At 37.3% G+C, this 16678-nt stretch overlaps 1 protein-coding gene across 1 annotated transcript in view; it reads left to right on the top strand.

Annotated features, from left to right (window-relative positions):
- The window catches only part of CNTNAP4 (contactin associated protein family member 4), a 237277-nt gene that overhangs the window by 114746 nt on the left and 105853 nt on the right, over positions 1 to 16678 (top strand). The window contains exon 4 of the mRNA XM_036440763.2: positions 8348 to 8495. Within this exon, the coding sequence (XP_036296656.1) occupies positions 8348 to 8495 (148 nt within the window). The remainder of the gene's footprint in view (positions 1 to 8347; positions 8496 to 16678) is intronic.

Raw genomic sequence — 16678 nt, 5'->3', positions numbered from 1 at the left:
TTGTGAGGATGTGAAGGTTAATTTGCATATTACTTCTTCATTATATAGGATAGTTCTGGAGGTTGAGAAGTCCAAGATCAAGCTGCTGGCTGATTTGGTTCCTGATGAAAACCCTTTCCAGGCCTGCTGTGTTCTCACCTGACAAGTGAGAGAGAGCTCTGGTCTCTTCCTCCTCTTATAAGGACAATAAACTCATTAGGAGAGCCCCACCCTCATGACTTAATCTAAACCTATCACCTTTCAAAGGCTCCATCTCCAGATACATCACATTGGTGGTTAAGGCTTCAATATGTGATTTTGAGGGCACACAATCCAGGCCATAGCACCATGTAACCTCAGTTTTCTGATGGGCCTGAGACAGGTCATTGATTTTCAGTTTGTCCAGCTTTTTTATTATGTACAGTAGAGTGATGATTTCCAAAGTCTTTAAATGTAGATGGCTTTCCTATTTACTACAGTTTGTGTGTATATTCTATAAAGTTCACTCTAAGAACAGCTGCCGCTGTTTTATTTTAATCTATTGGGTATAGGATATTATATATGAAAAACTATACAGATAATTTGGGATCCAGACAGTTTTTTTGTTTGTTTGTTTTTTTACAGAGTGTAATTATATTTGCTTCTGCAGGCAGCAGGGAACACTAGACTTCTGTATCTTAATATAATTTCATGGATTGAGAAGATCAGAAGCTGAGTTTTAATCTGTGAGGAGATGTCCCTTTCTGACTATCATTTATTCTAAGTTGTAGACCCTCGAAGTTCTGACATGAAATCTGGGTATCCCATCCTTAAAGGATGTAGAACTAAAATTTTGTTCCTAACACTTGAGTTATCAGAGACCTGCTCAGGTTCTCAGCATCTCAGCCTTTCCTTATCAGGGTTCCTTTAGTCACTTATGAAGGGGAAAGGGACTCACAGATAGGTTTACCTCTTTGGATTTTTGTCTCACAGATCTTGGACATTTAATAGTTTATGGTCTTTTAGTGCTTCATTCCCCATTTTTCATCTTTACAGCTTTTCTAGCTGGAGGATTGTTCAGTATTTGGTAATCTGTCACTACTATAACATGGTACTTTTATAGTTAAAAGTTATTTTATATCTCAATAAAATTTTAATCATCCACAAAATTATACAGATATTATCTTCTTATAAATTTAAGCTTAATGGCCTGTCCATGTATCTTTCACATATCAATTTATTGTTGTGTCTGAATAATAGTTGTGGACTACAGTGAAGGTTGTATCTTACATGTGCTTTCTCTCTCCTGACATTTGTTCTTTCGGTCCTAAGAAATCCGACTGTTCTATGGTAACAGTATGTTTTTCAACTTCAGATTATAATGTTAGGGCCGAGACATGGGACCTCACCAAAATATTGTTAATAATTTAGTATCCTTCAAATAAATATTTTAAAGTTATTGAATAGTCTCTAAGGGATGGTAGAAATTTATTTCATATTAATAAAATTCTATACTCATTTTGAAAATTGAGATTTATTATACACACAACAAGACAACTTTCTCTAATTTGATTTCTATACTCTCATTACTGTTTCTCTATTACAGTAAATGAATTACATTCACCCTCACAAGATGGAATCAACTTTTGTAGATATAATTACACTGTCTTGTTCAATATAATGTTTAAAAGTATTCTTATCTGGGTTCATATTAGCAAATTCCCCACTACCAGCATTCTTTGCTTTCCTTTTGCACTTTTTTAGACCTGGCAATCTCTTGGGAAGCATACTTTGTAAATATTTATAACCAATATCACAAAGATCTGATTTCCATTAGCATGTTGTTATGATATATTTAGTGTCTAGATGTCAGCTGACAGGTCAAAATGAGCTGTACTTGGAAGTAGGTCATATGTAAATTAGATATGTAAGTCATTCTTGTAAGAGAGGTCAGGAAATTTTCATGTTTTCCTGTTTGTTATGTAGAATTTCTACCAGTGTTGCTCTTTATTTTGGTGGGAGCCAGGCATATTTTTATGTAATTGCAGAGTCTGCTGTACAACCACATGTAACTGGTCCCATGTTTCTGATTTATTACAGCAGTATTTTGGATCCCCTCATGAACTGCCATATGGCATTTCTCTACGCACCTTGGCTCTCTTAGATGAATTGCTCAGTTAATATTTGAAAAAGAAATTAATGCTATTACACCTCTTCATAAACTTTAGAATCATTATGAAGATACTTAAAATCCTGTGTAAAAATTTAATTCATTAATAACCATAAATAATCTTGGTAAGAATACATTTCCAAAAAAAATCTATGAACAACTCATTGAATTTGAAAAGCATCAAGTCTCAAAGAAAAGAAAAATGCAATTAAGGCTTTTTTATTTTTATCAAATAAGGCATATTTCTTTAATTTTACTTACAGATATTTCATATAGTTGATAATGTAATGACATATTCCTTTACATTCTATATCTTTTAGGAGATTTTTTATTTATATGCAAGAGTCCTATTCATTATTGGACATTTGCCTTTTATTTTCATTCTACTCCAATAGTTTTGAGAAAAATGTAAAGTTTAATAGAACAACCCTTTTGTCTATAAAAGTCAACTGGTAGAGCTGTGTCCCAGTTCAGCAATAATTTAAGTTGCATTACTGTCAAATATGTCAAAAGGCTTTAAATATAAAATATGAGAAAAACTAAAAAAGCCTCAAATAAAATATCACGTTTCCTCTAGGGTGAGTTCTCGCTTTCATATTCGGTTAGAATGAGCCCTTTTGATGGCTTAGCTAAATTATGGGCTTTGGAGTTAAAAAAAGAAAAAAAGCCTGGAATTACTTACTCTGCCGTGTTCTAGCTGTGTGGTTTTAGGCACATAACCTCTATAATTCTCATTACCCTCAGTTTTAAAGTGGGTAGAAAATTACTACTCCACAGGGTTGAGGCAGATATTAAAGCTACGTAATATATGTCTGTGATGGCTGATGCTGAGACACAAACTTGACTTTGAAGATATTCAGATCGATGACACAGAACAGTTGCTGCCTATTTCTCTCTTTGCAAGTTAGCCCTAGTGAACTCGCCTCCTAAAATATTTTCCCTCTCTGACAAGTCTTAACGATAATGCAGGGAGGGACAAAGAACACAGTTTATCCACAAGACAGAAGAATTTTCAAAAGTACTGGGTTACAAATGCAGAGCCCAGCCCACCCACAAGTTTAGGGCAAAAGGTGCAGGATCTAGAAAACTGCATTTCTTTCTTTTTGTAAGTAAGAACTCTAAAATTTATTTTCGGTTATTTATTTTTATTAAATTTATTGGGATGACATTGGTTAATAGGGTCATATTATTCAAGTGAACATTGCTATGATACATGATCTGTTTATTGCACTGTGTGCCCATCACCTAATAGCAAACTATCTTCCGTATATTTGGTCCCTTGTACCTTTCCCTCTGGTAACCACCACATTGCTCTCCGTGTCTCCAAGTTTCAGTTTTATATCCCACCTAAGAGTGAAACCATATGGTCTTTAGCCTTTTCTGACTGACTTATTTCACATAGCATAATATTCTCAAGGTTCATCCATGTTGTCCCAGACGGCAGTATTTCATCTTTTCTTATGGCTGTGTAGCATTCCAAATCTTCATTTCCCAGTTTTCCATCTAAGGACACTTTGGTTGTTTCCATGTCTTGGCCACTGTGAATGCTGTTGCAGTGAACATAAAGGTGCTTATATCATTTCAAATAAATGTTTTTGAGTGTTTTGGGGGTAGATTCTCAGCAGAGGCATTGCTGGGTCATATGGTAACTCTATTCTTAATTTTTTGAGGAAACAGCATACTGACTTCCATAGCAGTTGTACCAGTTTACATTCCCACCAGCAGTGAGTGAGTCTTCCTTTTTCTCCACACCTCTTTAACACGTATTACCTATCTTGTTCATAATATTCACTCTAACAGGTGTGAGGTAGTGTCTCAATAGTTTTGATAAACCATAGGTTTATGTGCAAATAATTTCTGGCAAAGGAACCACAAACACACATTGGAAAAAAGAAAACCTCTTCAATAAATGGTGCTGGGAGAATTGGAAAGCCACATGCAAAAGAATGAAATTAGATTACAGATTGTCCCTTTGTAAAACAATTCATTCAAAAGGGATCAAAGACCTAAATATAAGATCTGAAACAGTAAAGTTCATAGAAGAAAACATTGGTACTAAACTTACGAGCCTTGGTTGTAAAGAACATTTTATATGATTTTGACCCCAAAGACAAGGGAAGCAAAGGCAAACATAAATGAATGGACTATAACAAACTAAAAAGCTTCTGCACAGCAAAAGAAACTGACAAGAAAACAAAAGGCAGCCAACCAAATGGGAGATGTTATGTGCATACAACAGCTCGGGGGAGGGGTCAATATCCAAAATATATAAACAATTCATAGAACTCAACACCAAACAGTGAAACAATCCAATTGAAAAATGAGCAGAGGAACTGAAGAGACACCTATCCTAAGAAGACATGCAAAGACCCATCAGATCTGAAAAGGTGTTCAACTTCACTACCTATTAGAAACCTGCATTTCTAGACAGCACCTCAACTAATTCTGACATACAAGGGAAGACACGAACATATAATACAATTTTTGAGAGATAGTTAAACCCACTATTTCCTTTATGAATTGTGACAGCATGAAAAATCTTCATAGAAAATTATAGAATGTCTCCTAGGCAAAGGACATATATGTGAAAGCTGATAGTGTGCATGAGATTTTCATTTATAAGGCGATGAATCCTCAACCTCATGCTGAAAAAATACCATTAAATATTGAGTTCATTGCAGAATCTTTGTCTTGTGTACTGGAAAAACTTCAATATATGGAGCAGAGCAATGCAAATATTATCGGTCAGTTAAATATAGAGGGGTGGGCAAAATTAGGTTGAGTTGTATGTGAAACAGAGTTTATTCTTGCATTATTTATTAACTATTGTATTATTTATTTGTATTGCAACTGAAAACCTACTTTTGCTTGCCCCTCTATTTAATTAATATTAATGGTGCTTATTTTCCCAATGGCATTGGTCTTAGAAAACTTATTTAAGGTACCCAGAGCACAGCTAAATGATATTTCTATCTGCTCTGCCACTGTTCACACTTTTTTATGTCTACATCTTACTTTATTTTACCAATTATTGTAAAATGAATAGATGCTCATTAAACATTTACATATGACTGAAACACACTGAGTAAAAACCATATCCCCCACCTCATAATTTCCTTCAATCTTTGGATGAAAAACTGTTTACAATTTTGAATGCGCCAAGATATTTTTATTACATATACAAACTAAGCATCTTATATTTCTTCCTTATGTTCTCAAAACTCAAATAAGTCGAAAGCAATCAGGGAAATGTGAAAGACCTCCCTGCTCTACTAGCCTATTGCCGCTGTCACTATGCATCTTTTCTTCTTTCCCCATAAGATGCTGTGATCATCGTAGCGGCATCTATCTAAATCTATGAAGTTACATTAATTTTGAAAAAAAGTGAGCTCTTATGGAGCCAATTTATCATCCAGCTGTTCACTGAAAGAAATCATAATTAGGGATTGTATTAGCCTGTGAGTGGCACCCAGGAAAATAGATTCAGAGGATAAGAGGGTCTGATTAGGGTTGAATGTCTGCTGATATAGATACAGGGGTGTCAGATACACTACTTTAGAAGCGGGGTTCAAAAAGGTGGTAATATTTGGACCAGACTCTCAATCCTGGATGCACATTATCCTGATTTGGAGAGCCTGTAAACACACACATACACACACACCACACACACCACTCACACCACACACACACACACACACACGCACACACACAAACAGACCAATGCCCAGAGCATGAAATTTTGAGGAGCAGGATAAAATGGAGCGTTCTACATGGGTCTGGTTATCAGAATCCAAATGCCTGTGGAATTAAACAGTATTCTCCTATTTATGTTCTGGGAAATAGTAACTAGAAATGTGGACCTAATATGTTTGAAATGCCTTGGATAACTACCCTTGTTATGGGAGATACAGTGTACATTTGCACATTCGCCTTTGACATGCCCTGAGAGAGCCTGTAATTGAGAATCCTATTGAACTTTGTTCTGTTTTCAAGCCCGCCTTTCTGAAGCATATACATGCAACAAATATATTTTTATTTTTTAAAATATTTAATTGATTTCAAAGAGGAAGGGAGAGGGAGTGAGAGATAGAAACATCAGTGATGAGAGTCATTGATTGGCTGCCTTTTGAACACCTCCTTCTGGGGATCGAGCCCACAACCCGGGCATGTGCCCTGACTAGGGTCAAACAGTGACCTCTTGGTTCATAGGTCAATGCTCAACTACTGAGGCATGCCAGCTGGGCACACAGTTTTTATTGGGAACTACTTAGAGCCAAGCCATGCCCCAGGTACTGTGGATGGAAGGCCATAAAAGGGCTTTTGTCTTCTACTATGTAAGATAGACAAATAAATAACAAACAAAAGAAGATCCCCAAATAATGAGTAATATAAAAAAATAAAATAAAACAGGAAGATAAGGTGCAGGGGTGTCAGCTACACCACATCAGAAGCTAGAATCAGAAAGGCAGTAATATTTGGACCAAGGCCTGAAATGACAAGAGCAGCTGGTCATGCAAAGATCTCAAGGGAAGAAACTTGAGAGAGAAGTGAACAGCCTGCCTGAGCCTGGCTTGTTCAAAGACATCTAGCGTGGCTGACACATACTGGAGGTTGTTGCCAAAGACTCTGTATGTTTGATAGGGAGTTTGGATTTTGTTTTAAGTGGTAACAGGAGCAGGGGGAGTGATGTTATTTAATTTACCTTTAAGTATCTTACTGACTGCTTGGAGGGGAAGAGATTTGGGATGGGGATGGAGATATGGTGACAGGGAACAGGAGAATAAAGAAGTGAGGAAGAGGCCATTGAGATGGTTCTGATGACATAATGCTTTGTTGGTCACAGATGAGATGAAGAAAGATGCCCTAATTTTTGATGGTGCCATCACAGAACTGTGTTTGTAAACCTGGGAATTGGTCACATGGGGTATTGATGGGGTGGGTGAGGATGGGGGCAGGAGGCAGATTATTGACTTAAAAGGGGAATCAAATCAAATTAATCTGACTGTGAAACACCCAGACTATTATTTTTATGTATTAGAAAATATTTTGGTAGATGCTGATAAAGGGGTATTTCTGAAGTAGAAAGAAAAGTGGGCAAATGAGGAAACTCCCTGGGTGCTGGTATTCCTAATGCATTTATTTGCCTTTGCCTGTGTGATGTACATGAGATTGACTTATTTGTTGATCCCGTTGTGGTAATAAGGCGATGATGTATCATGAGCCTGAAAAAGGTGGTACATCATCCCCAACTTTGCTTCTACATATGCTGATTGTTAAATAAAAGGAGGAGGAGGAAGAGGAAGATAAATTAAAATATAATTTTTTTTATAACAACTTCTGTTTCATCCTAACGTCTTCCTCTATGGAGCCATGCAGTATGCCACATAGGGGAAACTAAAACCTGCTTACATATTAGGGGCTGTGGTGTGTGGGTTTCACAGGTGAGCTGTGTGTCAAGTAGGTGCATTGCGATATTGTAGGGGGAACATCACTCCTGATCTTGCTGTATAATAGTATTTTGTTTATTTCCCCTATCTTTCTGACCTTTAATTTCCCCACCTATAATTTGACTGTGCTAGTTTAGCATCATTCTCAAGGTCCTTTTAGCTTTCAAATTCTAGAGTCCGTAAGTCTAATTACAGGTCTTTCCAAATTATTATTGCTTGCAATTTCCCTTAACGATTTCTAATGTGCTTATCCAGCAGCATGGTGAAGTTTAACAACCCGCTATTAGAATATAGATCTGACTTGAATGTTGGGTGATACATTTGTTGATGTTAATGAGTAAGTTGAGACAGTGAAACAACAGAGACGTGGCATAACCTTACCCATTCATCAATTAACTGAGCTACTTCTTTGCTGATAGTGGATTTTGAGTACTGATAGATTTTCTTAAGTTTTTGTGCTCTTTACAATGTTTTAAGTTTAATGTGCATTTTAGAGAAACAACACTCATCGAGGTTATCATGGTTAAAAGGTGACTTAATGAGAAATGTGGGATTTAAACTACTCTGAATATAAAGAAAATTTTAGGCAATAGTAACTTCTGTGGTTGGGGAGACATTTGGACGTAACTGGGAACATGATATTCTTAAAGAAGTTAGCCATTGTTACAATAAACAAGCAAATTAGACACTGCTCACCGACACACAAGGTGACAAGGTGAGATGAATATGCTTTGAGTACAACTATTTGCTTCTTTCCTTTTTTTTCTTCTAGGGATTTTCAGGAAACGCAAATGCAGACAGCGTCGTGTACTATAGACTCCAGCCTTCGATCAAGGCCAGGTTTTTGCGCTTCCTCCCTTTGGAGTGGAACCCCAAGGGCAGGATTGGGATGCGGATCGAGGTGTTCGGATGTGCATACAGTAAGTGTTCATCTAGCTCGCTGACATAGCTGTCAGAGGAGAGGTTTAAAAGGCCAGACTCCATGCAGAAATTGACGTTATAGACATGTAAAGAGAGAAAGGAATGTTTCCCCTTTTTATTGAATTTATTGAGGTGATACTGGTTAACAAAATTATTCACGTTTCAGATGCACAGTTTCAAAGCATGTCATCTGTACACTATTGCCTGTGCATTACCCCAAGCCAAATCTTCTTTCAACACCATTTATCCCCCTTTATCCTCCTCCACCTCCCCCCACCTCCCACCCCTGGGAATCCCCAGTGCTGTCTATGGCCATGCGTTTTTTTCTCTTCTTTTTCTTCTCAGTTCCTCCACCCCCGACCCCTATCCCCTCAGCTCTCAGCCTTCTCTCTGTCTATGGGTCTATCTTTGTTTTGCTTGATAGATAGTTCATTTTGTTCATGAGATTCCACATATGAGTGAAATCATATGGTATTTGTCTTTCTCTGACTGGCTTATTTCACTTAGCATAATACTCTGCAGGTCCATCCATGCTGTCACAAAAGGTACGATTTTCTTAGGGGTACATATATTCCTTTGAGTTAATGTTTTGGGTTTCTTCAAATATGTTCCCAGAAGTTGAGTTGTTGGGTCTTACGGAAGTTCCATTTTTAATTTTTGAAGTAACTTCACACTGCTTTCCACAGTAGCTGCACCAATCTGCATTCCCACCAACAGTGTATGAGGGTTCCCTTTTCTCCACTGTTTGTTGATTTATTGATCATAGCCATCTGACAGGTGTGAGGTGCTATATTGCCCTGGGATAGGGAATTAAAAAATAAATAAACAAATGTAACTACATCAAACTAGAAAGTTTTTGTACAACAAAGGAAATCATCAACAAAATGAAAAGATAACCCACTGTATGGGAGAAGGTATTCACCAGTGATCCATCCAATAAGGAGTTGATATCCAAAGTTTATAAAATGCTTACAAAGCTACATACCAAAAAACAAATAATCCAATTAAAAAATGGGCAAAGGACCTGAATAGACACTTTGCCAAAGAGGGCTTACAGATGGCCCATAGACATATGAAAAGATGTTCATTGTAACTAACCATCTGAGAATTGCAAAAAAGGAATTTTTGTATGCCCATACATGCCAATACATCTTTAATATTTCAAATCAGAAATGAAAGCATTTGCCCTGGCCAGGTGGCTCAGTTGGTTGGAGCATCATTTTATGCACCGAAAGGTTTCAGGTTTGATTCCTATAAAGGTCTATACCTAGGTTTGGGGTTTGATCCCTGGTTGGGGTGTTTATGGGAGACAATGGATGGATGTTTCTTGCTCTTTCTCTTTCTTTTCCCCCCCACTTCTTCTCTTTAAAATCAATAAACATATTTCAGTCCTTGGATGAGGACTGAAAATTTTTTTTAAAGAACTGGAAACATTTTACAGATAGAAAAATTGTTATAGAGATAAGTATACATACATGTTTGTAGACATACGTGAATCCATTTATCTAAATCTACTATTATTGACAAACTTTCAGATATTAGAACTCCCCACTCTGGAATATTTTTGGATGTTTCATTAGGGCTCCCTGAATTTCATAAAAGAGGCAGTGTTCTATTTAGTATAAGCTTTGATCTTTAAGAGACCAAAGAATGCTTTTTTCTCCCTCCAGCTTAAAAATAACGCACCATGCAATTCACTTATGCTTCTCCCTCAGCATAAATTCATAGAAAGGGTAAAGACCTCCGCCAAAATATAATTTGTGTTTGAAATACTTTCACATAACAAAGATAGAAACCACAGATTTCACTTAGTCTCCTCTTAATGAAGCATTTTTATTATGTCTTTTTGTGGGGAAGGCACCTAAGAGTTATTGATAGCCCACCTCAAGGCTCCCCATCCTGTGTGATGCTCCTGTATTATAGAACAATGAGTTCCTTAGCGTGATCTACTGTCATCAGAGGAGCAGGCTGAGGTTTGGAGAGATTGAGTAATTTGCCCAGCATCTCACTCTATTACATGAAGAACCCGAAAAGGAATCCAGGACTGTTCAGTTCTACTCCATCATCATTTCTCCACTAAACCTTTATTTTTTTTTTAAGACACTAAAGCTTTCTTCACTTATATTTCATCATGTTGTGATGTAAGTTAAGCTGGTTCTGGCTCACTTTATTTACATGAAGTTGTCTCAACTGTGTCAGATGGAGAATCCATTTGTACAGATTGTGTAGGTCTCCCTGCTACTCAGTGACATTCCTGATGTTCACCTCTGCCAGCAAGCATTCTGTCCTTGCCAGGGCCTACCTGATGGTAATCATAGTATTGATATCAAGAGTAATAACTAGGCCCAGCTGGCATGGCTCAGTGGTTGAGCATCGACCTAGGAACCAGGATGTCACAGTTCAATTCCTGGTCGGGGCACATAGGGGTGTGCAAGAAGCAGCTGATCCCTCATCATTGATGTTTCTACCTCTCCCTCTCCCTTCCTCTCTGAAATCAACAAAAATATATATATATATTTTAAAAAAGCAAGAAGAATCATAATAGTATTAATATTAATAGTATTAATTTTTATCTTTCTAAAAATAACAATTTTTTCTTGAGTGCTTATATCTGCACTATATTAAGCAGTTGTTTTATTATTTGAAAAAATGTCCAGATAAGTATCATTATTTAACAATTCCATTCTCCCAACTTTGCAAATGAGGAAATGAACGCTCAGAGAGGAAGATTTGCTCATGCTACACAGATACGCAGGGACAGAGCTGGTATACAGCCGAGTCCGCCCGAGTCCAGAGCTCAGTCAGTGCTCATGTTCCCTCCAGCTGCTGCATCATAGTGATGAGCCCTGGGCAGCTTGCTTCTCACCATCTGCCCAGCTTCCTGCTGGTTTTCTTGGCTTCAGCAATCAGCTTGGCCGATGCTCTTATGCGTTAGTTCCTCTCTTCATAATTGTCACACTTCAGAAAACTATCCCTAAAATAATATCCCACCCAGATTTTGGTTCTGGTGCACAGAACCCAGCCTGTCTTATTTGTTTTGGATCACAGATGCTAGCAAAGCTCATGCCACAATTTACAAAACAAACTTCAAAATGCTTCATATTTATAATTACATTCAGAGTCTCCACCTTGCAGAATATTTATTTATCGCAGTACAATGATAGCTAACAGTTGTTAAGCACTTACTCTCTGCCAGGTACAGTTTTTATAGACATTCAAATTTAATAATTAAAAATCTCATTTAATGGAGGCTTAGAAATGTTGAGTAATTTTTTTCAGTGTTACACACTTCATACACATTCAATCTAGGATGTAAATTCATCATTAGTTTCACAAGACTATTGAGGCTGTTTTTTCTAAAACTGAAGCAATGCTCATGGTCCTTATGGAAGTAGCTGCTGAGGTACAGGCTCCTTTGAGCTCTCTAACATGTGCTTAATGATAACTCCGATCTGCCCCTCCTCTCTTACGGATCTGGAACCCTGGGTACATTCTTTCCTCTAGGACCTCACTGGCCATCTCTTGGAGTGAGCAAGCACAATGTCCATGTCTTCAGTCAGCCTGTTTTTTTCATTGATCCCCAGTCTAAGGGGCAACACTGGGAGCCATCATGTCTTTAACACAAACATAAACACATACACTTAAACAATTTGATAGGATTCAATATAAAATGGCAGTTTTACAATTTGGGGTAAAAGAGAAGAAGTCGTAAACTTAATAGAGAAATACTCTCAGAGATTGCCTAAAATCACCACAGAATGGGTTGGCTGTGGGTGCTTTGTGGGATTCTATTTGGTCAAATTGACTTCACTAGTACATCATCGTCACACTTATTCATAGCATCAGCCTTACAGAATATTAATTTACTAAAACATGATACTGTATAAACATCATTTATTAAACAGTTAATACGTGTCAGATACTATTTTTTTTCTAGGCATTTTCTGATTCACTGCTAACAACAGAGGGAAGTAGAGCATGAATATTACCATTTTATCGAGGAGTAAGAGGAGACAAGCAGAATTGTTGTGGCTGCGTTGGCCTTTGGCTTGCTCTGGGCACCCAGTGCAGATGGGGCCACTGGCTTCCCCTTTCCTCCAGGAAGAGCTGCAGGTGTTACCAGCACAAGAACACAACTGCAAGGTTCTGTCTGGAATAGTCCAGACCTAGGATCGGGCTGGATTTTCTCCTGATGTATCAGGCATGCTCCTTCAATCCCTATAAAAAGAAAAGCAGTGTTGGGAGGTGAGCGGGGTCTCTCCTGAGGCACCGTCAGGGGACACTGGTCCATGCTGGCAATTAAGTGAGCCTCGTAGGAGTGTGAGGAAGGCCTGGAGGTCTGCATGCCAGCTGCCAGCCCGTGTGCCTCAAGCCTCCTGACATGGGGGACGGGGGAATGTGAACCTTAGAGAAATACAGAACCTTGTTCAGGATTACACCATCCGTGTTAGATCTAGGATTTAAATTCAGATCCACTGCCTTCTAAAGCCGATGCTCTTGACAACTAGATAAATCATACATGCGTTCTCCTTTTAAGTATTTTTTGACATTTGCTGAAAGAGAACTCTACTAGGTATTGAATATAGGGTGAAAATCTAAAATAGTGTGTGTGTGTGTGTGTGTGTGTGTGTATACATATATATATATATATATATATATATATATACACACACATATATACATATTTATTTAATACACATATATACATATATATTGTATAATGTGGGAATCATTATTATATATAATATTTTTGCTTTTGAATGCTAGGTTTAGTTAACACAATCCTTTCATTCTCCATAGCAAAATATAAACACAACAGTATCTAAATTGCTACAAAGTTATAAGACCCAAAATGGAAAATTTACAGGACTGACTGTACAATAAAAGCCAAGAAAGCAATGTACATGTTGCTAAGGTAACCCACAAGGCCACTGTGAATAACAGCCATAACAGGAGGTCCTGGGTGACCCTGCAGAGCTGGCTGTCAACTTGCTCACAAATTGGGGAAGGGGGTTAGAGAGAGATAGAAATGGAAGAATATAGGTATGTATGCATGAGTATTTATAAAAACAGAACCATTATAGCAACTAACATGGGGTGTTTGACCCTTAGGTCAGAGAAGGAAATGTTATAAAAATTGTGCAAACTCAATGCAAATTATTGTAGCATTAGTGTATATAGGGTATGAGGAATAAGTGATTGATTTATGGAGATTAGTATGAGAAAAACAGCAATAGGATTTGAAACTGAAACATAGATATTTCACATGGGAGGCTGGGATAATCCAAATAGGAGGAGGGGTGTACCCCAGTCCAGCACAGGAACGAAGATTGCTTGGAAGGTCAGTCTGTATTTGAGAATGGTCATGCAGACTGAAATGAGGGGTGCAGATTGGAGGCAGCAGATGGGCTAGACCCCCGAACTCTTGCAGTGACAATAGAGCCTCAAATGAGAGGACCAGGACTCAGAAGAGAGGGTTCTCTTGACACTTAAAATATACTGAGGATATTGAATCAAGAGAGTTTAGTGATTGTATGTGAGGGGCACTGAGTTATCAGATTAGAAGATCCATCTGGAAAGTAGCACCACTTACTGGGAGGGGCACAGGAGAAAAAAAATGAATCCCGAAAGGGCACAGGAGAGCTAATTAACTCCGCTGTTGACGCAGTTGAACTCAAGTGCCTGTGAAATTGGAAGGTTGGAACTCTAAACCCTGTGGGTTGAAGGTATGTAATTGCAACCTATACAAATATCATTTCTGCTATTAAATCCTAACATTTCCACTTATTCCATTACTGTTAATAATTAAAGTATGAAGTGGTCTGTTTGAATAACTACTCATGATTTTGAGAAGCAGAAATGCATTTCTGACATAATTAAACCAGAGACTTTCTGCCGTTTTCAAGTAGTGTGTGTTTTTATGCCAGGCTCCCCTTGGGCCTGACAAGTGCTTGCCGAAGTTCTGGGTGGACGCTGGTCCAGTGGACATGGCAGGGGAAGTGGCTGTGGTGAGAACTGCACAGGTTTATTACCCTCTGTCCCAATGAGTTCGAGCAATAACTTGTTATGAAGGAGCATCGAGTGAATGGGAAATCCATATCAAAGAGCATGTTCTACTTTCATGTCAGTAAATGTGAGGTTCTTTCCCGCGTAATGAGAGAAGCAGAAGCGAGGCTTTATGGGTTCAAAGGGAAAGCATAAATTTCAGATGTCTTAGCCAGAGCAGCTCCGCACCTGTTTACAGATCTAGACAGGAGATGCAGGTAAGGAAATAACTTGTGGGAGAAAGAAAAAGAAAATGTTTGATGATAAAGAAATATTACCCTACTAGATTTTCCCAAGGAAAGTCAGCAATGGTAAGCAAAGGCAGAGGAAGGAAAGTACCAGGGTGAGCACGAGTGTGTCTATTTGAGAATTCCAGAGGAAATGCAATTAGGACACAGGAGATCATGTTCTTTAATTAGGGGGGAATTGATGAGGCAGTTGCACTTAGTAAATTCTAAGTACCTTTTCTCTGGTTCTTAGGTAAACATTCTCATATTGCAATCCATGGTCTTTCCTTCTTCATTCTTAACAGAATAAAAACATCAGCTGTTGAGCTATACTTTCACATGCTTTCCATTTCTTTCACATAAAATGAGTTTTAAGACTTTTTTTTTTTTAAAGGCAATTGCCATACATCCAGCTTTCATTCCTCTACCTAGATACTCATTTTACTCATCACCCTTTCTCAGCATAGAAATCACTGCTTCTGACATCTCTGATACTCCACACTTAGGTCGGAGGACCTCTCTTCTGGTCCTAGAACAGCTGGTCTGCTCCCAATCACATCATGCTCACCTTACTCTCTATTGTAATTGGATGTTCCTTTTCACTGTTAGTCTTCTGCACAAATGAATGAATGAAAGGAGGTGAGCTCAGGAAGGTTTTTCCTGTCATCCAAGTGGTATATTCAGTCTGGTAAAAACCAGGCATAGAACACAGGGAGAACTGAGGGACAAGATTGGAAGAGGAGAAATATAGAGAAGTGTTAAACTGTGTTTATTTGCTTAAATGCAAACTATTTAAGAGAAAATTATGGATTCTATTTAATAAATAGCATAACAAGTCAATAATTACAATACTTGTGATATCTTTTAAAAACAAGAATATGCATTTTAAAATGTAAAAATATTGAAAGTTTTGACTACATTAGTAGATTTTAGTTTAGAAAAAATATTAAGAAATGTAAGAAACTGGCATGAAAAGTACAAATATTCACATGAAAAAAATTTGAGAGAACTACGTAACAGTCTTCTCATTTCGGGGTGCTAATCTCTCAGACCACATGTCCGGTTAGGAGAAAGAATGAAAAGCAGTAAATTTGTTAGATTCACTATAAAGAAGAGTTAAAATGGAATTTAATACCTTTTTATTAATATACTTCCACAAGCTCTGCTAAAATCTTGACCCAAGTGAATTAAACACAATCCTTGTTCTCGGGTTGTTTATCAGCTAATACCATAACTGAGGAATCCCACTTTATGTCAACGTCTACAACAAAGATAGATTCTGGTCAGCTAAAATCAAAGAAGATAACTTCTTACTCTTTGCAAAGTTTATAGACTGAAATTTTTAATTTAATGATAAAAGAAGTTATGTTAAATTAAAATAAGGTTAAGTATTATAATACCAGAAAATAAGGAAACTGAAAAACCCATTAGACTTATGTCAAAAGAACCAACTGATGAATCTTGCACTGACCAAAGGTGAAAATACTTTAGCATCAATAAGGATAGCACCTGCAGTTTTGAACTATATTAAATGTGTTTAAGTAAATGGGTTCATAATAATACTAAAAAATCTCATTGGTCACTTCTGAGAGATATTAAGGAGCTATCTCATTATCTTGAAAATTAATAAATGAAAGAAAAACATCAAACATTTATTCTACTTTTCTAATGTATTCCATACCTAGATTTAACCAAATAGAAGACTAAAGGGAATTTCTCTTTTAAGATATATTCCAGGTAATAAACAACGAATAATAAAATTAGTATATGCCTACTTTGTAATCCTAAATATTAATTGACCAAGGCAATTATTATAATAGTTCATAAAAATACAATTTGCTTTTCAGTACCAGTCATAGCAGAGTAGCTTTTATTGGACTGTCTTGCTGCTCACAGCAATTATAATTCCT

Source organism: Pipistrellus kuhlii, unplaced genomic scaffold (genome assembly GCF_014108245.1).
Source record: "Pipistrellus kuhlii isolate mPipKuh1 unplaced genomic scaffold, mPipKuh1.p scaffold_m20_p_17, whole genome shotgun sequence".
Taxonomy (NCBI): domain Eukaryota; kingdom Metazoa; phylum Chordata; class Mammalia; order Chiroptera; family Vespertilionidae; genus Pipistrellus; species Pipistrellus kuhlii.
The sequence above is the reverse complement of the archived record's forward strand: the minus strand, read 5'-3'. Positions and strand labels throughout refer to the sequence as shown.